Source organism: Lonchura striata, chromosome Z (genome assembly GCF_050655825.1).
Source record: "Lonchura striata isolate lonStrDom1 chromosome Z, ASM5065582v1, whole genome shotgun sequence".
NCBI classification, from domain to species: Eukaryota; Metazoa; Chordata; class Aves; order Passeriformes; family Estrildidae; genus Lonchura; species Lonchura striata.
Window position 1 is genome coordinate 50,120,179 of NC_140740.1, and position 23,153 is coordinate 50,143,331.

Consider the following 23,153-nt stretch of genomic DNA (forward strand, 5'->3'; position numbering starts at 1 on the left):
CCAAAATGATCTTACAGTCATTACTAAAAGTTATTCAAAGTACTTATGCTAACCCACCTGCTAAAAATGCCAAAACTGGACATTAGCTATCTTGTCTTGTAGTGTTTAATTTAGTGAAATAATTGCCAGAGACTTCAATAGAAAAAAAAATCAGCCTTAAATTGCTACCTACTTAAATTCAAATCATAGAAAAAAAAATTAGTGTGATTTTATGAAAGAAGTCTAAGAAAGTGTGATCATCTTTCAAGAGATGAAGGATGGAATGAGGAAAAAACAATCGTGCACATTTCCCACGATGTACTGTAAAAAAAGTTATGAAAAACGATAACCATCAAAACAACGATCTCATCTAGGGTATGAGTCTTCGGGGTAGGGGAAAAAAAAGGCTTTGCAACGTTACTCTGAGAAATTTTGAATCTCCAGTCTCAGATCAATAAGATAAAAGTAATTTATTTTATAACTCTTAAGGTCACTCAAAATACTTCCTGAGATTGTTTTTACATCCTCCTAAAGGAAATAGAAGTGCAAAGTATTATACAATTAAAATTCAGAGTTTGCTACACTTACCTGTCCAACCCATGATACGCGGGGCCATGGTTTTCTTTGCTTGATACACGTAGAGATGAGCACATCTAGCTTAATCTCCATTCTTACTAGACCTCTACGTAACCATAATCATTATTTGCACAGAACAGCAAACAGTGGCTTTTCCACGCATTTCTAGAGAAACTGAAGAAAGAAAGAAAAAAAAACCCAGAAGTTTTTGTTATCTGCAGGTAGGTGCAGAGGAGAGGAATTCAGACGGAAAGCTTCGACTATCTCCATCAGCTTCCTGTTAAACACAAAGAGAACTTACGCTTGCCCGTACTTCCAAACTGTATTTTCCTCCTAGCAGCTCAGGGGCGATGCGCTGCTCAGAAGGAGTCGAGAGAGAAAAGCCGCGAGTACATCGTGAAGAACTCCAAACATGCACGAGACGAGGAACACGTCCCGCAGCTTCGTCCGGCGGGAGACGGGAACTGCAGGGCAGGGGCGCTGGCCTGCCGCGGGGCCAGCCGCTCACCCCAGCGTGCGGAGCGAGGGGCGGCTCAGGCTTCCCCCGCTGCCGCCGGGTACCACCCGCGGCAACCCGCGCTGCCTCTGCCCGGCTCAGGGCGGAGACGGCCCCCGGCGCGCATTCCTCCCCGGGTACGGGCAGCGGGAGCAGCCACGCGGCCCGACAGCCGCCGGCCGGCCGCAGCTCCCGGCCCGCGCCCCGCCGCGCCCCGCCGCCGCCGCAGCTCCCGGCCGGCGCGGAGCGCAGCGCGCAGCCGCGGCCGCGCCCCGCCCCGCGGCTCCCGGTGTTCAGGGCGGCCCTTCCGGTGCGGCCCGCGGGGCCGGCCCCGCTGCTGCGAGCGCCTGCGCCTCCGGAGATGCCAGCTCGGGTGGCAGGCTCGCTAGCCGCCCGGAAAGACGCGCCCATCCTGGACCGTATTCAAAGCAGTGTGGATGGAGAGGGTTTTCTCTGCTTTGATGAGACCCCACCTGGAGCGCTGCATCCAGCTCTGGGGTTCCCAGCACGGGAAGGGCATTGGACCACTTGGAAAAAGGTCCAAAGGAGCACAGTGATAGAAGAGGAACACCGCTCTTATAAAGACAGGCTGAGAGAGCTGGGCTTGTTTAGCCTGGAGAAAGTTCTGTGGAAACCTCATTGACTCAAATTGGTCACATTGACTTAACGGTGGCTTATAAAATAAAATAAAATAAAATAAAATAAAATAAAATAAAATAAAATAAAATAAAATAAAATGGGACTTTTTGCAAGGGTGTGTAGGACAAAGAGGAATAGGTTTAAACTAAAAGAGAAAATATTTAGAGCTGAAAGATGTTAGAAAAAAATTTTCAGAGGGTGGAAAGGGCACTGGCACAGGTCGCCTAGAGGAATTGAGGATGCCCCATTCCTGCTAACACTGCAGGCCAGGTTGAATGGGGCTCTGTACAGCTTGGTCTAACTGAAGGTGTCCTGCATATGGCAGAGGGGTTGAACTATTTGATTTCTAACATCCGTTCAAACTCGGACCATTTGAGCATTCTGTGAAGTCTATCTTAAGAATTGACTATGGAGACTTGATGATCAACAGGACTCTCTCAGTGGGGAAAGCCAGACACTATGGACTGCCTGTGGCAACAGCCCACAGGGAACAGGGCACATGGCTGTGGCTCCATGGGGGAAAATTAGCATCATCATCAGTATTTGGGGATGAGGGGCATGAGTAACAGCAGGAGACATAGCTGTAAGAGATCAGTGTTCTCTATACAATACAGGAATTACTGGAATTTAGGTTGTCCTGGTTTCTGTTGAGATAAAGGTAACTTTATTCCAAGTAGCTGGTACAGTGCTATGTTTTTGATTTAGCAGAACAATTTTCAGCTGTTGGACCATAGTACTTCATATAAAGGAGTTTTCAATGTCCTGTGCTCTGCCACTGAGCAGGTACACAAAAAGACAGAACAGAGCACAGCCAGGAGGGCTGAACTGGCCAAGGGGGATTCTCCACACTGTGGAACATCATGCTCAGTATATAAGCCAAGGGAGTTGGGCAGGAGGAACTCATCATTGCTCAGGGACAGGTTGGGTACCAGTCAATCCATGATGAGCAACTGCATTATGCCTTATTTGTGTTTCTTGGTTTTATTCCTCTTTTTGTTACCTCCCTTTTTGTTACTATTACTCTACCTTTTCTTCAATTATTAAATGTTTATGTCAACCTATGGATTTTACATTTTTTCCAATTCCCCCTATCCTGTGGAAGGGGGTGTGGGAGTGTGAGGGGATTAAACCATGCTAGAGGGGATTAAACCATGACAAGGTGAAATACGAGTAGGATAAACTGTCACTACATTTCATCATCTTGAAGAAATACCCTCGATTCACTTAAAACAGCTATTCTTTGAAACTCACCCTTGTTCCCACCTTCTGCCACCTTTCCATAATCACAGCCTTGATTGAAAGTTACAGAAGAAAAAAATAGAAGTACAGATACATTGATAATATTATTAATGAGCACTGTTTCACATTCATGTTGGCCTGTTACTTGCCTGTGATTATCATCCTTCATTTCATCTGCTGCATTAACCCACCCTTCTCCCCTCTGATTCTAATTTTCCACATACCTCCAAATTCAAATTAGGAAACAGAACCTATCATTTCTCCATCTGAGAATAGAGTAAGTGTTATGAAAACAAAAGCTTATGTGTATACTGGAATTACCTGCTGTCATCTGAAAAGTATCAGAGGTAACTTGTGAGACACTTTGAAATACTACTACTTTGATAAATTTGCAGTATTTCCAGAGGAATCCTTATTCCATTAACTGGAGAAAAAAACAGAAGAGCTAAACTTCAAGTCTGTGATTTGTGTTTGTTCCAAACTTTTCAGTTATTTCTCCAAATCTGAAAATAGAAATCTGTTTAGTAATCACAGATTACAGAATGTGGCTGAACACAAGATATTTTTCTGTAAATATTAAAATTCAGTTAAATATATCAGGCAAGACTTTGGACATTATTTGTGTGAAGAGAACTGCACTAACAAAACCAGAGTAAATGCATGACATCCTTAGTATGAAACAGCTTAACAGAAGATAACTTCTAATAGTTAAAGATGGTTTATTTTACATGGAAAGAAGCCAGTATTTTTCCCAGGACACACAGGACTACTTCTATTTAAATACTTTCTATGTTTATAACACCAACAAAGAAGAAAAGTTAATTCTAGTATTTCACCTCCTTTTTCATCTAATAAAGTAGAAGAGTTGTATTTTGATTTTTACATTACATCAACAAGTGCATTTGCTGGCTTAAAATGTATTTGGTAGTTGAGAAGGAAAGAAATTTAAGCAAAATTTTAGAGCAAGCATTATTTCCTAATAAAGGTGCTGTAGAGCAATCAGCATATGAGAAAAAGCAGGATTGATGCCCTCATTCTCCAACACTTTTCATTCCCACTGTCTGGACAAAGACCCTTTGATAGGGGTCCCATGTCCTTGAGAGGCAGCAGGAGCAGTGGAAGCATGCTGGGCCTATAACCTAGAGGCTGATGAATTAAAACCCTATTGTAATGTATTTTTTTGTCTTCCATACAGTACAAGACCTAGCAATCCCCAGGAGTAAGAAACTGGGCAAGGGAGGCTATGGACCAGCATGGCAGATTAGGGAACTGCTGGTCAGACTAAACGGAAAGAAGTAAATGCAGAGATAATGGAAACTAGGACAGGGAACCCGGGAAGAGTATAGAGAAAGACTGGTTATGTAGGGATGATGTGGAGAAGGCAAATAAGCTGGAACTGAACCTGGCAAGGGGCATAAGGAATAACAGGAAGGGCTTCTACAGGTTTGTGAAGTAGAAAATGAAGATCAGAGAAGGTTTAATGCCCCTGATAAACAGTGATGGAAGACTCTTTTAACAGATGAAGGCTGAGGTACTCAACATTTTTTCCTCAGTGTTCAATGGAAACCTCTCTACCCACACACATCTTGAGATGATGGACAGCAGAATGGCAAGTGGGGGAGCAAAGTGATTCCCACTGCAAGGAAAGATCAGGTTCATGATGACCTAAGGAACCTGATTTTACATTAAGTCTATAGAACCTGTTAAGATGCATCCTAGAGTCCTCAGGGCATTGTCTGCTACAGTTTCCAAGCCATTCTCCATGATAACTGAAAAGTCACGGCAGTCAGGTGAAGTCTCAGGTGACTGAGAAAATATATACATTTTTAGAAAAAGAAGAAAGAACAACGCTGGGAACTATTAACTGTCAACCTCCCCTCTATGACTGGGAAGTTCATGGAACAGGTTCTCCTAGAAACTGTGCTGAGGCACCTGGAGGACAGAGGCGACTCGGGACAAGCAGTGCGGATTCACCAAGGGTAAGTCACGCCTGATCAACCTGGTAACCTTCATGATTGAGTGACTCCAACAGTAGACAACTGAAGGGCTACAGATGGTATTTGTCTGGACTTCAGTAAAGCCTTTCAGATGGTCTTCCACGCATCTGTGTAAGGTGTGGGTGAGAAGCTGGACATGCCCTGGCCATGGCACTTGCAGCCCACAGATCCAAATGTGTTCTGGGCTGCATCCAGAGCCCCACGGCAGCAGGGGAGGGAGGGGATTCTATATCTGTATACAATTTGGTGTTTGTGTGCATGTAATAAAAATAGACAGAAGTCACTTTTTGACTTCTTTATTTGATTTTAACAGATACAACATATTAAGATAGAATAGGGGAAATGATGGCTTTTCCCCATTATTTAAAACAAAGAAAAAGAAAATATTTTTGAAATATTATTTATCCCCATGGCAAAGGTCACACAATGTATTATTTTATTTCAACAGTACAAAAAAAAGCTTTCTATTGTTAAAAAACCTAGTAGTAATAAAAGCAAAAGTAAAAGAAATTCCATTTGTCACATTTACATTCTACAGTTTGTAGATACTTTTAAAATAGCATGAATACAGGCCACACATTTGATAACTATGGCAGGAGAAAACTCTCAGGATTTTTTTTCTGAGGATTTGTTCGTTCGTAATTCAGTGCCAACATCGGAACCTTTATTTCAGTTAGCATGACCTGCATTAATGATTCTGTTCTTGTATTAGTCAATCAGTGAAGCCGTTCTAACTTGGCCTGCAGAGATTTAAAATTCCCAATAGTAGTCTGCACCATTAGGGTGGGGCTCATAGACTGAAGTTCAACTAGGTAGCAACTAACAGCATCCAAGCAAACATTTGTGAATCGTCGCCTGCAAAGAAAACACAGAATAACAATGAGCTCCTTTTTAATCCCGTATCTCAGAATTCATCTGAACTAGAACATGAGCATTCTTTGAATTGCAATGGAATAGCATATCAGTAAGACATCTGTCAACTACTTTAAAGTATTTAACTATTCATTAAGAGAAATTTATTTTTAAAATCTAATGCCTGTGACTAAGGCAGAATGGGAAATAAATGACCCATTACTATTTATCTGGTATTAAATATATACTATAAAAGCATGGTACAGTTTATAGCAATGTGAAATATTTAGGCTAATACTTTAGATTATGTATAAGTTATTAATTTAGATAGCAGTTTAAATGTCTTATATTATAATCAAATCTCAATTTATGTATTGTCAAAGTAGGTATTAAAATCAGATATTCAGTAAAGTTCTAATAGAGTATTAAATCAGCCAACCATAAAAGACCAATTAAATGATAAGATAGAAGTAAACGATATGTGAACCAGGGATATTTATATGTATATTTTTCAAAAGAATCGGAAATGTCTATGTTTAGAAAACTTATCAAGACCTCACCTAGTTCTGCTTTTTGTTTCTGAGACAAGATAGCTCTGACTGAAGTTCACTTAGATTGATTAAATAAAAATTGTCAAAACTAGAGGTGATACATAGGCAATGTCTTCAAGTACTTAGCTAAACTTCTACTATTACACCTAAATTTCTTCTGATGTGAACTAAGCCGAATTTTAATCTTGGAGACTGATTCATCATCAACCTTTTATAAACAATTGGGGAAGATCCATCCCAATGTTTGGTCATCTCTTTTGTAGATTAACTCAGAGCTTCTAGAATTTGTACATGAAACAGTTCACCGTTTCAATCACAAAATGCCAAATTTGTTTCCCCCCACTTTCACACATTGCATCAGATTTGTCTGAACTAGTCCTTAAATATATCACCAAAAATTACAAAATAATCCTCTCAGTTCTTAAAGTATCTTCAGTGAAGAAAATTGCCTTTGTGGAAGTAGTTTACAAGTTCCACAAGTTTCTACCAAATACTTTTGAATGACAAGTTTTAGGAATAAAATATTGAATTCACCCAAAAGAAAAGAAGAAAAGCTTTGGGAATTGCTGGAGTGAAGTATTTTAATTTTATGTCTCACTCTCCATTAGGATATAGCTATCCTTTTACCTCATAGGTACTCTGCTTGGATCCTGTACATATCCTGACAGTAATACGTGAATACACTCTAAGAGGTGCAAAGGCTTTTTCATTCGACTCCAATATGGATCCTAAAAAAAAACCCCAAAAAACCACACAATATTAAGGATACAAATATTAAGACAAAAAAAAAAAACAGTGTGTCATGTGTATAGGAATTGCCAGCTGTGCAATTTTTTTTTATTTACTGTATCAAGTTAGATAAATGGGAATTCTACATTAACCTATATTTAAGCCTACATTTAAATATTTTTTAAATTATATTTGAAAATATACACTATATATTAAAATAAAATATACCTTATATATGAAAAGAAATTAATTTAACTCAGTTTTTCGTTACCACACAAGTCAAATCTCTTTGCTTATTGCATCAATGGGTCAGACAAGATGTAGTAATACAATAAATTTTAATCATTATTAGGAAACAAATAAAATTCATATACTCAATATATGCTGTTCCTTCTGCAACATAGGAATTCTAATCCTATTTCATGTTAAACTAGCTCCAGGTGAATTAAAAGAATTAACAAATTACCTCATCATGGTCTGGTACTGAAATGAATAAAGTCCACAGATTTTATTCACAAAGAGAAAATGCAGGTTTTTAAAAGTCTTTGAGTAAAGAAAGCAAAGCTTTGAATGTATATTTCATTATATCCTTCCTTGTATTATTTCATGTTTCCCACTAAAGAGACACCTTGATAACAGCTGAATACATAATTTTTATTTTGTGCAATTTTCCTTACCCGTGCTTTGAACAGCTGGTCATACACTTCAAGCAGTCTTGGCAACGGCACTCCAATTTCTTGCATGGTGTATGTTACAAAACCTACATCCCAGTTCAAAGTGCAGACTTGTTGCTCTAGAAACTGCACTAGAAAATCTGGAGAACATAAACAAGGGAATATTTAGATTCCAACTTTTTACTGGGAGTCCTGTTAAACTAAGGTATTTAAGAGTAATTTCCTATCAGCAGTACATGGTAGGAATTACTCATACTTAGTACTTTGTTACCATTTTGCCTTGCAACTTTGCTGTTAAGAAAAATTTATTAACTTTTGTTTCTACACCAAACACATACTATGACTACATTTGCTAGAATGGCCAGAAAAACTACTGAAGCTTGTTTAAGTGCCTGTAATGATTAACAGCATGTTGGTCAGCACTAAATGTTCATATTAAATATAAGTTGCACATTATTTTAGTAGTATAAAAGAAGATTTACTCCTGAACAATGTATTTGCCAAGTTGTTATATAATAGCCCATTGTCAAAACATAAGAGCATCAGAAAAGCAGAAATTCTAAAAACTATCCAGAAATCTCCTGAATTGTTTCAGAATCTACCCCTTCAGATGGCAGATTGTTTATATGGAATTTCAAGAAACAGTAAATAAATGTGCTTGCTTGTAATCTTAAATGTGCAAATACACATTTTGTACATTGTGCTTTGATGCAAACAAGCTTTACTACTTTCTAAAACGGGATCTGCACAGCCATCCAGAAGTAAATTAACTTTAGGTGGCAGTAGCAGTTATTTCTCATTTCTTTTGAGATTAAAAAACAATAAACATTTATTAGTTTAAGACATTTTTTAATAGTCTAAAAAAAAAAAGCTGAAACCCATTGATCAAACACATATGCTTATTTACCATGCAGGCTAATAACTTGCCTAAAGGAAAGTAGCGAGGTGTGCCAGCATAGATCTTTCCAAGCAATGCCAGCTTCAGGCAAAGCGCTTGCATTCTGTCAGCAGGACTCAGAGATACACCATCGCTCAACTCTGTAAATGAAAAGAAAACACTTAGAGAGAACTTCAGAAAAAGTTCCACATTTATACAGAATGACACTGAGGCACCTAAATTTATAAGTACATTAAAATCTTACTCTCTTGTCAACAAAAAATCAGCACATGGAAGTAAAAATACATTTCCTGGTGTGTTTGTATGTACATTTTTAAGTTTTTATGCTTCTGTAAAGTTCCATACAAACTTACTTTAAAAACCTCAAAAAAACAAAACCACATTCCAGAGCCCCACAACAAATCCACTATCACACAGCTTTGCCCTGAGATATCTATCAATGTGGTTAGCATAATGGTAAACTTGAGCCCAAAAACCAAGGGGGAAAAAAAACTTGAACAATCAAAAACAATAGGAACAGACAGTGAATTACTAAGGTAATATTTGGAACAATAAAAATTAGTCTGTCAAAATTCTTATTATTCAGAACAATAAAAGTGACAGATTCAATTAAAGCAGGTAAAGGATGAGAGATCATCACAACACCTACTCCATTAAGACCTACCTTTTTCAATGACTTCTTGCCAGAGAGTTTGCACCAAGATAGGATCAGAATGACCTGCACAATGTATAATTGCAAGCTTACATTCCGAGAGCTTAAAAGGATCAGCAAATTCTCCATACAGCTGAAAGAAAAATTACCAAGCTTTACCTTTCATGTAGGATCAAATTAAATTTTCAAAATCAGTTGTTCCTTATTTTGTCTGATAGACAGCCTAGTAAATATACAAATTAAATAACTGTTGTTAATCACTACATATTTTTGCTACATTTAGTTTAATTTCTTAGATACAACACTAAATTTTATATGAATTTGAAATTAAAACCTAATTTTCCAATTAATTTTTCAATGAATGAAGAAATCTAAGAGACTTCATAATGAAGATAAATATGTGAAAGAAATTAAAATACTAAAGACTGAAAGACTATTAAAAGTACAGAAAATAACAGTCCAGGCTAACAGATATTCTGAAACCAGGAATAATAAACTGCCTATTACTCTTCCTAGTAATCATTCATTGCAAAATATTTTTTTCTCCCCAAGATTTGATAAACTGTCCTTTAACAAAAGGAAATTTCAATCACCTTGGTTATATCCATAAGCTCAGCATCAAGCTGGGAGATTGCATCTTGTACCGAAGAATGATGAGAATACTGCCGCTGCAATGTTTCTTGTATTTGAAGCTGGATCCTTGCAACCTTGTTTAAGAGAAAAATACAGTATTTAAAAATTTAATTAACCTAATCATAGTTTAAAAACACACCCAGAATTACTTTTAAATGTAGAAATATTGCTGCTTATTTAAGAGCAGAAATGTTGCTGCCTTACACCATTAAATCGATTTTCATCTGCCTAACTTTGCCATGTCAGGACAAAAGCAAAGAAATCCATTTACACAGAACTGGTAGTAAAACTGTTACATGCCAATGAGAATAATTGAAATAATGCATTTACAGTGTAGCTTAGATTAATATTTTTTCTTACTTCCATTTTCTCTTCTAGTTCATGTAGGAATTCACCATCTGCAGCTAAAGAGGATATGGCAGTGGAACTTTTGGCACTCAAAATGGCACGTGCAATGTATTCAAGACGCTGCTGAAGAGAGATTTCTGTGCTGCAAAACAAATATTCATAATAAAATGAGTACTTAATATAATTATTTGAGGGTTAATTATATTCTAGCTAGTCTCTGGGATGTAAGATGTGCTTTTCCCAGATATTACTAAATCATGCATGACACAATCCAACCATGCAACCCCATCTTTGCTGCAAGTTCAGTTCTAGTGTACTTCCCAATAAGAACTGGCCACTTAATAAATTGTAATTGTAGGAAATACATTGCAAAGTAATGTATAATACAAAAATAAACATTATCAATTATTTCCAATAATTGTCTAGATTTAAAGCTAACACATTCTATTTTGTTTTGGTTTTTTTTAAGAAAACCTCCTTTTTAAAAAATTCTTATACAAAAGGTTTTAATTTTGGCTTTTTCAATTTTTCCCTAGCTACCTCAATATATATACAATAGAATATACAAGGGAGTATTAGATCACACATAATTCATACCTATGGAGGTCAGCTAACTTAGCCAAGACTCTGGCAGCATTACTAAAATTTCTATTTTTTTCGAAGTATCTCCACAGTAAATCCATATAGCGGACTTTGTTCTGGTCAATCTTGGTCATCCGCACTAGGTAGGGCTCCAAAAAGGGGGCAGTAACCTGCAGATGCCAGAAAGGTAACAGTTATACTCTTGCTCTTCCCTGTTTTTTAAAGCATTATTATCGTAACCTCTCCCAGTTTGTTCTGTATAGACAAGCTCACCTGTAACAGTTTGTCCGCCAAGTCAGCTTGTATCAACCAGTTGTAAAGTGCAATGCTGAAGAGCTCGTCTGTTGAACGCTGGGCCAGCTTTAGCATTTGTTCAAACTAAGGGAAGAAATGGCCAGAACTGCTATTAAAGAAGTGGTCACATTACTTTAAGCCCTGAATCACCATGCAACAATACTTAGGTGCACATTTACATGTCATAATTTCTATGGATCCTCTAGATATTGAGGCCAATTCATGGTTGATCTTCACTTCACTAAATTACTCCGTCATTTTATTGAAATAATAAATTCTAGACCCCTTCAAATCACACTGTTCTCTGGAGTGCCCTCACGACTTTTTTGGGCGTTTCTTACATGATGTCCAGCTTCTTCATTGCTTAACATGTTGGGGTCAGATGACAGCACTGGAGGACCTGGCTTTTTGGGTACACTAGGAGACTGAGGAGCAGCTTTACTTTGATTCACTAATTCTTGAAGGGTGTCAGTGATACACTTGTAGCTGTTCAATCTGTAAACGGAGAAAAAAAAAAAAGCCTCATAAGATTTAAAAAGGTCACAGATTATTGTCAGCTGGTTGTCACAATCTAGTTTGCTCTTGTTCATCTTTTTAAGAAATATTTTTGTAGTGTTCTGATCCCAATGTTTTCTGCATGTATCACTCCTTGCTTCAGATTAAGTTGCTACCATAAAAATCATGATCAAAGGGAGCATGCTGGGCATATTTATATTGTGTCCCTTATCATAAAATGCTTGTTTATTATTACCCAGCATTCCTTCCCTAAAAGAGCTACTTTCCCAGTCACTTGAAATAAAGCACCCCATATAATCATCATAAATTATCCTGAAAACTTGCCTTTCTTGAAAAGCTTGGAGTCCAACAACATCTTCTTCTGGTTCTCCATTTTTATAGAAATGAAGGCCAAGACCTTGGGGATCTTTCTTTTCAGCAGCTGTAAGAGAGAGCTCTACTACTCCCTCATAGAAACGCACTAGGAAAAATCAAAACAAATATCACTGTTCATTATTGTATTAAATGCACAGCAAAACAGTAAATGACATCAAACATTTCTTCTTTTAACAAGCAAGAAAATATGACACTATGCACTCTGGTCTGTATAATTTAAAGTCTACACCTGTTCCTACCCTGTGGCATTTATATGCAAGTTTGAAATTAAGACACTAAGTTATGTATAATGTCATACACAATATATAACACTGTACAGAGGCCCATTTCTTAACTGTTACATAATTCAGATAACTGATAACTATCTTCTACTGCACTAAAGAGGATTCAGAGCCATCTTTCAAACAGCGTATTTCATATAAAATGTACCTGAAACCCTCTGCTTACACAGAACCAAAACATTTCCCTAAAAATATTTTAACCACATATATGAAACAAATGGACACTGCAATATGAAGTAAATGCACGGGACTATTTTATAGAAATGGATTTCTTGGTTGGTCTGTGAAATTTAGCAAGGCTTTAAAAAAGAAAAGGTTGCCACATTTTAATTTTAAGAGTTATTAACCGTTTATGGTAAAAAACTGTAAAACTGAGTTGAAAGTTAGTAAACAAAACAAACAGAAAAGAGGGCATGAAAGGATAACACAAAATTATTCAGCATGATCACTGACTGACTCTTACCCTGTCTGTACTGTGCACAAACATTAGCAAGGTCTACTTGATTGCTGATCTTCTGGTACTCTTTCAGTGACTCCCTCAGCATCTTCTCTTTTTCCATTTTGCTTTGAGCTTGTCGAGACCGCTGAAGAAGTTCATTTGCCTAAGAACAAATGCAAAATGGGAATTATGAACATGAGCACATCATGAACAGATCATGGACACTGTTAATGAGCAATTATTCGAAACTTCAAAGCTGAAACAGCAGAAATCATCCTCCCAAAAGCAGTCTCTGGTCACTAAGTTTCCAGCAGAAAGGCTACAATAGCATTAGAAGAGCTAAAGACTTAACCAACTGGTTTCCTACTCTCTCCTTACTGTATACTTGTTTCAAATTAATCTGAAAAGCTTCAAAGACCTAAGTTCTTCAACACAATTGCCTGCCACAAATTTCAGTAGATTGTGGAACGGACAAAAACCAAGATACTATGCTGAGGAAGACTAGAATAAGAAAACATTTTATCATAAAGAAGACACAGTTAAGATTAGAGATCACATAAGAGTTAAGAGACTATGAAAATAACTGCAAATGCTTCAAATAATTTTTGTGGAATATTACACATTAATCAATTAAAAGATTAAAATATGTCCACAATTTGACTTAATTATTTCTTCTGCTTCTGAAACTACATAAACATAATAAGGACTTACAAGGTGCCCAATGTACCTAATTTGTGCATGTTCTCAAGTTGTGTTTTGGTGCTGTAAAATCTGGAAGTGCACTTACCTTTGAACATACAGCATCATCGGTGCTATAAAGAAGAGGACAGATATCTTGCAAATGGGCAATGATTCCATCCACAGCCGCATTATCTCTGATGTAACAGTTTATAAGAGAGGCAATGAGTGCTCCAGTCAACTCTCTATCTCTAATCACCAAGTCTTTAAAAGCGGTAATCTTTAGCTGTTCTTGAAGCTCCTGAAGATGAGACAGAATTCTATTAGTTTACCAAATCTTTTATTTGACCCTATTTAGAAATGTCTGAATGTTCCAGCAGCATAATTAACTATTTCTAATAATTAGAAACATACAAAACTCCAATGACTACAAGGTACAGCATAGAAATACATTATTTAAAATACACATTTTATAGCAAAATAACAATAAAGCAGGGGCTACCACTGAAGGCACTAGGTCCCTGGATGCCTAAGAACAGTGAAAACTTATTAACAGACTTCCTCTGCCATCTTCCCTATGTGTCCCTCTGTTTCAGATCTCTGACAGTAAGAATGGAATTAGCAATTCCTTTTACTTCAGGGGACACTGTCAGAATGCACACCCTATGAGTCTGTCAAAGTTCTTAATATTCGGAACCATAAAAATGAGAGATTCAATAATAGCAGGAATTTAGAAAGTTTGAGGTCTGAAGTCTTTATGCTTTTTAAGTTTAAAATACATTGAAGGTTTCCTAATCTTTTAACATTTATTACGAATATTTGTGTACATAGCTATAGCTGCCAGTAGGGTCTAGGTGGTGTCTACAGATGATACTAACAGCATGTAATGCAATTACAAAAACTCTAAATCTACTGAAGACAAGCATTTAACTTGTTAAACAGTTAGTTAGCTCCTTGTCCAACACAAATAAAAGTTGCTCAAAACTCCCCAATGCAGCACCATGAAGAGCAACAGCTTATGCACCTCTATACAGTTTTAAAATTTTTCTTTTTGTGAACAAAAAATATAACTTCTCAAATAATCCCATAAAGTTTTAGGACAAAATGCCTAGCATCCAAATTAATAGCTTTTTTCAATAGTTAGCTGCAAATCTGACATTAGCAAAGGGTGCTCAGCAGTAGCACCCATTGTTCTACAAATTTCCTTCTTCACAAACCAGGAGCCTGAAAGAACTGGGATCATTTAGCATGGAGGCTTAGAAGGCGGTATGTGGGATCTTACTAATATTTTTGAGTGTGTAAAGAATGCAGAGTCAGTTTTTTCCCAGCAGTAACCAGTAACAAGACATCGCACAATGGTAAAAAATGGAATCGAAGGAAATTACACTTGAATATAAATCTTTCTTGCCCTAGAGGTGGTTCAACACCAGAACAGGTTGCTCAGAGACACTGTGTAGTTTTCATCTTTATAGATATCCTTACTGGACACAGTCCTGAGCAATCTGCTCTAGCTGCCCCTGCTTTGAGAGTCAGATGATTCCCCCCACTGCAAAGGGTACAGATGGTGTCCCCAGTGGTTCCTTCCAACCTCAGCTTTTCTGTGGTACATTCTGCTACCCTACTTAGACAGAAGAGCAAGGATTCTATTATCCTATTGTTCTCCATCTTTCACCAAGACTAAGGCAAAGAGTGAATTCAACTTGCCTGGAAAATGCTTTTCAGAACATTTTGCAGATTGTGCTTCAGGTAAAAAACCAGTAATTTATAAAATGAGACTTGGTATTAACTATCAATAAAAGTAGAACAATTTACTGTTAGTCACACTTTCAATTGCATAAAATTAAGTGATTATGTCAATACTACGCGTCAGTCTCAAACATTTGTGACTACACATAAAAAATTTTTTATGTGGTTTAAAATTCATTATGTTTCTCAATTAATTTAAATAATAGTCCTTTGGGAATCCTTAGGTAGCAAAAGAAATTCAGGTGATCAGCACAAACTAATTAAAATTGTATTATCCAGATCTTACCTTTTGAAGCTCACCTACAGCAACACTGAATTGGTGCTCACATAGCAACTTCCATAAAGCCAATGCCTGGCAGGTTTTGCGAACAAGCTGCTGGATGCCTTGAAGTGAGGTCTTCTCAGTTAGCTGTGCCTCAGCTGAAAAACCAGAGACAGTCAGCAATTGTTACACGTTTCAAATGAGCATGTAAGTTTTTGATGTTTTTCAGTAACCATATCCTTAAATTTCTATTTTTTTCTGTCTTGCATTGTTGATTAATGCTGCCTAGCTCTCTTGGGAGATAAATGCCATATTAACACTGCCCCAAAACAAATAAAGCTCTGTTAACATTTATTTCAAACTATGCAACAAAGGAATCATACTCTCTGAAAAACAAGTAAATGCACTAGATTTAGACATCTTAAATTTTTACCTTTTTTTTTTTCAAAAATAGCTATTGTAATTGTATTTCTGATAACATAAAAGAAATCAAATTAAACCCATACATATTCCCTTGTTTGATCACCTGCATTTACTTGTACAGAGAATTCGAATTACAGCTGTAGTCAATACTGTCTACACTACCTTTAAAGCAACTACTCCAAAAACTACATTTAAATCTGATAAGATATATTATATAAACTGAAATTATAATGTTTTTGTAGTTATAACATAGACAGAACATAATTGCAACAATTTATGAGTATACTTTTAAGGTTTACACTTCACAAATTAGGTTAACAATAATTACATTGTGTCATTCAGCAATCCAAAAGGATTGGTGAACTCAGTGAAGAATACAAAAAAAAAATTAAAGGTCTACCAAATCCCACATTGTGACTTAAAGAAAATTTTTACATTTTAAAAATTTTTAAACTTTTTTACATATTAAAAGCCCAGGATTACACCCACATGGACCACAAACATTCTCAATTCCATATATGCAGAAGCAATACTTCCCAACTTCCCTGCAAGTGCTGAGCAAGAGTTGCACTGTTAGAGGACAAAAACTCGAATGGGCTGTGTAAAACAGACCTCATATTTCAAACAAGTTTTGTACACATTTCAATGACTGTACCATTGGAAACCTGCACTACGGTAGACTTTTTCTAGGATATCCTGCTCACTCATGTCATAAAATAACTACTTCATAAATCCTCTCTTATAAATACAAATGGTTGTGCAGCTACTAAGTACAGTAGTGAGGAGATAAAAAAATATTCTCTGCAATGGAGAACATTAGAAAGGAAAAAAGGAGAGAGGTATATGTGCAAAAAATGGCATGATATTTAACATAAAATTTGTGTGGAAAAAAGGCCTTTTTATTCACATGATTTCACAAGAAAAGTGAGAAAGGCAACATCCAAATGCACCATTCCTTGATACTTCCTGCTCAAAACCAATTACATACCATGATATTTCCTTTGGAGTTCTTGCTGGACTTGCTGAGAACTTCCACCATCAGGCCGCATAAAACCCAGGAGCCTCTGCTGTAGATTGGCTGGGGTGCTGAAACTGCAATTAAAAAAAACCAACAAAAAACACTAATATGATTACGAATACCAAACCCCTTAAAGATGAATCTAACAAACTCATTTTTAGCATCTGAATGTTGAAGCTGAAGACCATAGAAACGCTTCAACTTAGCAAAACACCTATGGGTATTTTTTCAAAAGTTGGACATTAAATAGCACATGTAAATTTACCACAATTAATAATACCTTGGGTTTCCAAGTGCTCCTACTGTAGTAAACTGTGAATTTCTATCCAAAAATTCTTGTAAACCTTTCAGTTCTTGTAGCACACATTCCAGCATACGGGCTGGAACACTGCTTTCTATCTGCAAAAGAAAACAAACTTCTTTACACAAAGTTGCATTTTCACACTTCTTTTTCCAAAAACCTTCAATTAAGCTAAGGTCACTGAAAAGACAAATAAGAGGATACAACAAATAATGTATTAGTAACAGATCACTAGAACACAACCTCATTATACCACATTCATTGAGACAGTACACATGTGAAGAGGCAGGAATCTTCTGAAGATACACAGTACTCAAGATGCTATTTTCTTTGTTCCTCAGATAACTAAATCAGCTATGCTTTACTACTTTCAACTCTAAGCTAGAACAAGGATTAAGCACTGAATTCTATTAACAGCCAAAGCCAGAAAAGATTTTACTTTCATTAAGGACAAAAAATGAAACAGCACGATGCTAGTTAGGCAAATGATGATTTTTTTTTCCAAATCACTACATCATTTAATTTTTAGGGTTTATCTTGAAGGAGTATGCAGAAACCCTAAGTGGGTATCAAGAAAGTGACGTCAATAAACATGGTGAAAACTGCCCATTGGCAATTAAGAGAGAATAAATTAGTTTGAGATCAAATTAGTTCAGTTTCTTAGAAAATACCATTTAAAGTAACAGCTTTAAAATACAACTAATTATCAGCTAAGAGCTCAGCAGTTAAGAATACAATGACATGGCAAACAATGGGTTTTGTACCAAATGGTTTATAACTAAGAATGGAAGTTTAAAAGGACTTAAATACTAAAGAACACAGAATAATATTTTACATACTGCAACAATTTCTCGATTGCCACTTTTGAAAACTCTCTCCACGACTATACTGCCATCCCAAATATTTCTGCAAAACAAAAAAATGTCAAGTGATTTAACCAAGTATTTTTGTAAGTCTTCTATGTATAATTTCTTGAAAAAGAAATGGTAAAACTTTAAAGCTATAAATCTAAAATAAGGAATAATTTTGGATGAAAACAGAATATTAAAAATACTATTATATAATTATGAATAGTGCAGTTATAAATAATTAGCCAAATTCCAGATCTAAAAACTTACATTAATTTGACACTTTCAAATATTATAGATTAATAAAATTCCCTGGAAATACAGTGTAAACAAACAAGTCTCATACAAAAATTTCCCAGTCAGCATGGAGAGAGATCACCAATACATGCAGAATTCTGTTCTAGCTTGGGTTGTTTAGGGCTCAACATCCAAGGTAACAGAATCTTTAGTCCTGCTTCATTGCTATGACTTGCGCATTCTGATTAAACATTCTTCATAGAAATTAAAGATAGGACTTTGATCTTTTAAGTCCTTCTGCATTTCTGTTTTGTCTTTCAGTAGGAGTTTAAAACATACAAGTCTAAAGTTTGAAAACTAAACCTGGAGATTTCACAGCTCTGTTTACACACTTGATTGCAGCTCAGTATTTAAACAACTTTCCTGCCCTAGGCATTCACTGAATGTACTATTATTAAAAGAGATGAAAACACAACATATTATATAGTCAGGTATGAACTAAATAAACACAACATTAAAATTTACTAATTTCCAATTTAAATACTATTACTACAGAGTGCACCACCTACAAGCATTACTGCACAGAAAAACTATGAAACAAATTGAGTGACAGAATCTCTTTTTACAAAGACCTCACCCTATAATCCGGGCAAAGTATATGCAGATGCCATTGTGTCTTCCAGAAAACACTATCTCGGGACCCATCATTCCACTAATGGATGTACCAGGGTGAGAGATGGAATTTCCAGGAGGAAAAATAGGAGTTGACATAGCAGGAGGTTGTAAACCTAGGGTAAAAATAGCTAAGTATTACTCATTTAAACGCCAATGAAAAAGCCTACTTAAAAAAAAAAAAAAAATGGAGAAGAAGGTGTTACCTTGCCCAGATGTCAAAATGCTAGGATTAGAATATGGACTATCAACAGTCAAAGGTGAACCTAAGAAGGGAAAGGAAATGAAGGTAAGGTTGTTGAACACAATCCAAAATTGCACCCTCCCAAATCAACGCCAGAAAATATATGTACGAAAGCAGCTAAGTTGTTAAATCAAATATTTTAAATGTTTTGTTTATAGTTATGTACCAAATTGCACTCACTTCTTATCAACACTCCACAAGTCAAATGAATGGATACACTTCCTTAAAGAGCAGGTGAAGCAGCATTCATATGTTAATTTATGGCACACTGTATGTTGTTTGCATTGGATATAATATTGCCCACATATTTTTTTTGCCGTTTATCACCTTCTAAATGCTGAACACTGGTAATATTACTTTCATTTTCACGTGGGGCAGATGTACAAATATTACATCAACACTGCTAACTCAAAATACTTTGAGACTTTCCACAGCCTCAAGTTCAGCTATGAATACTCCATCTCTTCCTGCAAATTAAGTCTGAATAGCTAACTTAGGACCTCAAAATATCAGGAGCATGTGTGGTCATCTACAAAAATGTCCACATACCATTAGCAAAAAAGGTGATGTATCACAGAAAAGGCAAGAAAAACTCACTCTGAAAATTTGACTTTTATCAAAGGATACAGTTTTGCCCGATTTGCTACAGTTCTCTGAACCTGGCAACACACAACAGCACAGAGGATACCACAGTGCCAATACATTCTCAAGAGCACATTGTCATGTGTGCTAAAGCAAAGCACAAACTCGCAGAAAAGCAGCATGCAAAATGCATGACTAGACTTTCAACAGTTGGAAAAAGATGGAAATAAGTGAAATGCACCTGGCCTTTTAATGCTAACATTATTGTTATGTAGTTTCTCATGCAAAATTATGAGGTGGTTGAATGAATTTCTGTCAGCAGTGTCTGACCCACCACATGGGACATCCACAATATCAGAATCTTAATTTCACATGACAGTTTCTCTACCCTTTGAGCAAACCGAGAAAGTAGTAGAAGAATGGTGCCATCTTCCACCTGGACCTGTTACTGAAGCAAAATGGAAACATCTGCTTTGATACTAGGTTTGAAAGGTAGTTATCAAAGAATGACAAAAATATGCAAACATTAAGACTTGGGAAAAATACATTTACTCCTAAAATGAGTCTCCTTGTTGACTACAGAGCTTCCTGCCATTTCCCCCACAACCTAATTTCACTCTTAGTCTGCTTCCGGCACCTGTTCTTCCCATAGCTGCTGCTCTCTCCAACTCAGATTTGATTTTGCATTCTTATGCTTTGCCTCAGCTCTTGCTCACTGTTCCACACCAAAAAGGTTGGAAAGTGATGCCGTAAAAGCAACCACTCCTCTTAAGAGTTTTAATAGTAGTTAAGAATTCTGAAAAACATGGTCAACTGTTTTTCCTAGATTTCATCCTAGCTCAACACATTTTTCTTCAATACTTAGGAATTTGGATACATGTCAAAATATAGTAATGAAATGGAATTTCTTTGAATTTCAGGCAAAAAAGTTTATTTCTCAAGTCTGTTGTGTAAAACTTAATGCCACATGTCAGATGAAGGAAGAGGATCTTATACATTAATTAATATAATTCAGTATTTCAAACTCATCATTGTGAATTTCTTTTTTAAAAACTCTTCCAATCTGAAATTGAGTGATACATCAACTGTATAAATTTAAGTGAATTTGAAAGTACATAAAGGCCTTCACTCCAAGAAGCATCAAGTTCTGGAGGAAGAAAAGTAACCACTTTTCTCCTTTTTAGGTGGCACTGAAGACTGAAACCAAATGCTGAAGACAGCTTTTAAAGAGAAATCACTCTGAATGACTAGCTAATTTCTTGATCAAATTTCTTCTTCCTTCTCATAAGCAGTATTTATAGAGGCATGACAATAACTATGTAGGAAGATACTGTTATAACTACACAGCAACCAAGTAAGTTTCTTGAAGTCTCAAATACATTATTGATAAGTTGTGAAGTGACTGAAATTACTCTGAAAGTATACCCTTCTCACAGTGTCTTAACAGAGTATATGCAATATAGACACATTACTTGAGACAACGACTCCCTCACTAAATCCAAAAACCACTCAAGAGAAATGGAAAAAGCTCTTGTCATTAACTAGCAAGTAAGTGAAAAACACAGTCTATTTCAGAAAAAAAGAACACAAGCACTTGTGAGAAGACAAAACACAACAAATTCAAGGGAAAAAAAAAACTGTCCAGGACTATTAAATGCTTGCTACATACCTGCAGAAACAGGAGAACCCAAAATAGGTCCAACGTTGCTGGGAGGAGGCAGAGCTGATGGAAATCTCATTTGTGCTTCTCCACCATACCTAAAGTTTGCAAAACCAAAAATTCTCAACATGTCATGTACAGCCCATTCAATTTTCATGCCTTTGAGAATTAACAGCAATTTTCTTCTCAAACAGGGGATAAAAATTCCAGAATAGTTTTTAAGAGAAATTTACCTATTCCAGATGCTTTAGCATCTTTTCATGGTTTGCTTCTATAGGGAAGTGGAAAGAAGGGCATGTTGAGATGACCCATGGTTATCTATCACGCACAAGTAATTTCTATTCATCTCTACCCTACAGTATTACATGAGCAATTTGCTATGTCATGCCTTGTTAACTCCAGAGTTATAATCCACATTTTGTCTTTTATTTTGTGATAAAATTGAATTTAATAAAGAGCAACTATTCACAAACTACTGAAAACAGCTTACTGACTTTAACACCTGCACAGTCTTGGCAAGGAACTAGTAAGTTTTTGGGAATGCAACACTCCAGACTGCCCATTTTATCATCACTCTCAACAGCCCTACCTTACCAAAAACTGTTTTCTCTCCCTGTGAGGGCAGCCAAGAGACCCACAATATAAGGTCACAAGAACCTCATGGGGTTCAACAAGGCCAAGTGCAAGGTGCTGCACCTGGGTCAGGGCACAGACTGCAGAAAAAAGACTCATTGAGGGCAGTCCTGTGGAAAAACACTTAGGGGCTCTCATAGGTGAAGAGATGGAAATAAACCAACAAAAATACAATAGTTGCTCAAAAAGCCAACACTATTCTGGGCTGCATCAATAGAGTGATAGGGTGATTCTCCCCTTCCACCCTGTCTTTGAGATACCCAACATGCACACCCTCACTGCATCTACCTCTGGGGCCCTCACTTCAGGAAAGACTTTGGACTCATTGGAGCAGGTCCACATGAGGCCATGAAGACCATGAGGGTGCTGGAGCAGCTCTGCTGTGAAGACAGATTGAGAGCTGGGGTTGTTCAGAGAGCAGATGAGAAGAGTCTGAGAAGACCTTATAGCATCTTCCAGGACTTAAGGATGTCTTATAAAAATCAAGGGAGAACAACTTTTTACAAGAGCAGATAGTGATATGACAGGGAAGAATTATTTTAAACTAAAAGATCAAAGAGATTTAGGTTAGGTATTACAAAAAATTTCTTTACTGTGAGGTAGATGAGGCACAGGAAGAGGTTGGCCAAAGATGGTGAGGATATTCCACTCATTAAAGTATTCAAGGTCAGGATGGACGGCGTCTTAAGCAACATAATCTAGTGGGTAGTATCCCTACCCAAGGCAGGTGGGTTGAAACAAAATGATCTTTAAGGTCTCTTTAAACCAAACAAGTTTGTGACTCTCTGCATACACTGATTTCTTTAAGGCAGCTAATAAAAATACACATTTGCACCATTCCAAGGATATACAGCACTTAAGATACATGAGTTAGAATTTAACCCTCAGGAATGAAAGCCTATACTTCATCACTTAAATTGTACTGGAAAAAACATACCAAACTAAACAGCAACAACCATAGCCAAAGCAACCAACCAACCAAAAAAAAGAAACACAAAACCCAAAACCACAACCACCAAAACCATCAACACCTATAACCAAAAGTCACCAGGCCCTGAACTCGCAGCTGGTTAAAAAGCCTGTACAGATGTTTAGTAAC

The 23,153-nt window shown here is 36.7% G+C and overlaps 2 protein-coding genes across 5 annotated transcripts in view; both read right to left on the reverse strand.

The window, feature by feature from the left end:
- CPLANE1 (ciliogenesis and planar polarity effector complex subunit 1) overlaps positions 1 to 1,175 on the reverse strand; it is a 58,167-nt gene extending 56,992 nt beyond the window's left edge. The window contains 2 exon segments of the mRNA XM_085566482.1: positions 568 to 729; positions 857 to 1,175. Coding sequence (XP_085422608.1) covers positions 568 to 648 — 81 coding nt within the window. The 5' untranslated portion in view covers positions 649 to 729; positions 857 to 1,175.
- A 4,031-nt stretch (positions 1,176 to 5,206) lies between these two features.
- NUP155 (nucleoporin 155) overlaps positions 5,207 to 23,153 on the reverse strand; it is a 30,104-nt gene continuing 12,157 nt past the window's right edge. For 2 of the 4 annotated variants that reach the window (XM_077790283.2, XM_085566493.1), the window contains exons 16-36: positions 21,431 to 21,519; positions 20,150 to 20,209; positions 19,142 to 19,201; positions 18,901 to 19,051; positions 18,018 to 18,084; positions 17,158 to 17,276; positions 16,848 to 16,951; positions 15,461 to 15,594; positions 13,538 to 13,729; positions 12,775 to 12,913; positions 11,980 to 12,115; positions 11,481 to 11,634; positions 11,119 to 11,223; positions 10,861 to 11,015; positions 10,276 to 10,405; positions 9,876 to 9,989; positions 9,295 to 9,415; positions 8,660 to 8,770; positions 7,736 to 7,872; positions 6,957 to 7,057; positions 5,207 to 5,781 (exon numbers count right to left, since the gene is read on the reverse strand). In XM_077790283.2, the coding sequence (XP_077646409.1) occupies positions 5,643 to 5,781; positions 6,957 to 7,057; positions 7,736 to 7,872; positions 8,660 to 8,770; positions 9,295 to 9,415; positions 9,876 to 9,989; positions 10,276 to 10,405; positions 10,861 to 11,015; positions 11,119 to 11,223; positions 11,481 to 11,634; positions 11,980 to 12,115; positions 12,775 to 12,913; positions 13,538 to 13,729; positions 15,461 to 15,594; positions 16,848 to 16,951; positions 17,158 to 17,276; positions 18,018 to 18,084; positions 18,901 to 19,051; positions 19,142 to 19,201; positions 20,150 to 20,209; positions 21,431 to 21,519 (2,518 nt within the window). In that variant the 3' untranslated portion in view covers positions 5,207 to 5,642. The remainder of the gene's footprint in view (positions 5,782 to 6,956; positions 7,058 to 7,735; positions 7,873 to 8,659; positions 8,771 to 9,294; positions 9,416 to 9,875; positions 9,990 to 10,275; positions 10,406 to 10,860; positions 11,016 to 11,118; positions 11,224 to 11,480; positions 11,635 to 11,979; positions 12,116 to 12,774; positions 12,914 to 13,537; positions 13,730 to 15,460; positions 15,595 to 16,847; positions 16,952 to 17,157; positions 17,277 to 18,017; positions 18,085 to 18,900; positions 19,052 to 19,141; positions 19,202 to 20,149; positions 20,210 to 21,430; positions 21,520 to 23,153) is intronic. The other 2 variants (XM_077790284.2, XM_085566494.1) reach the window with 1 other exon arrangement.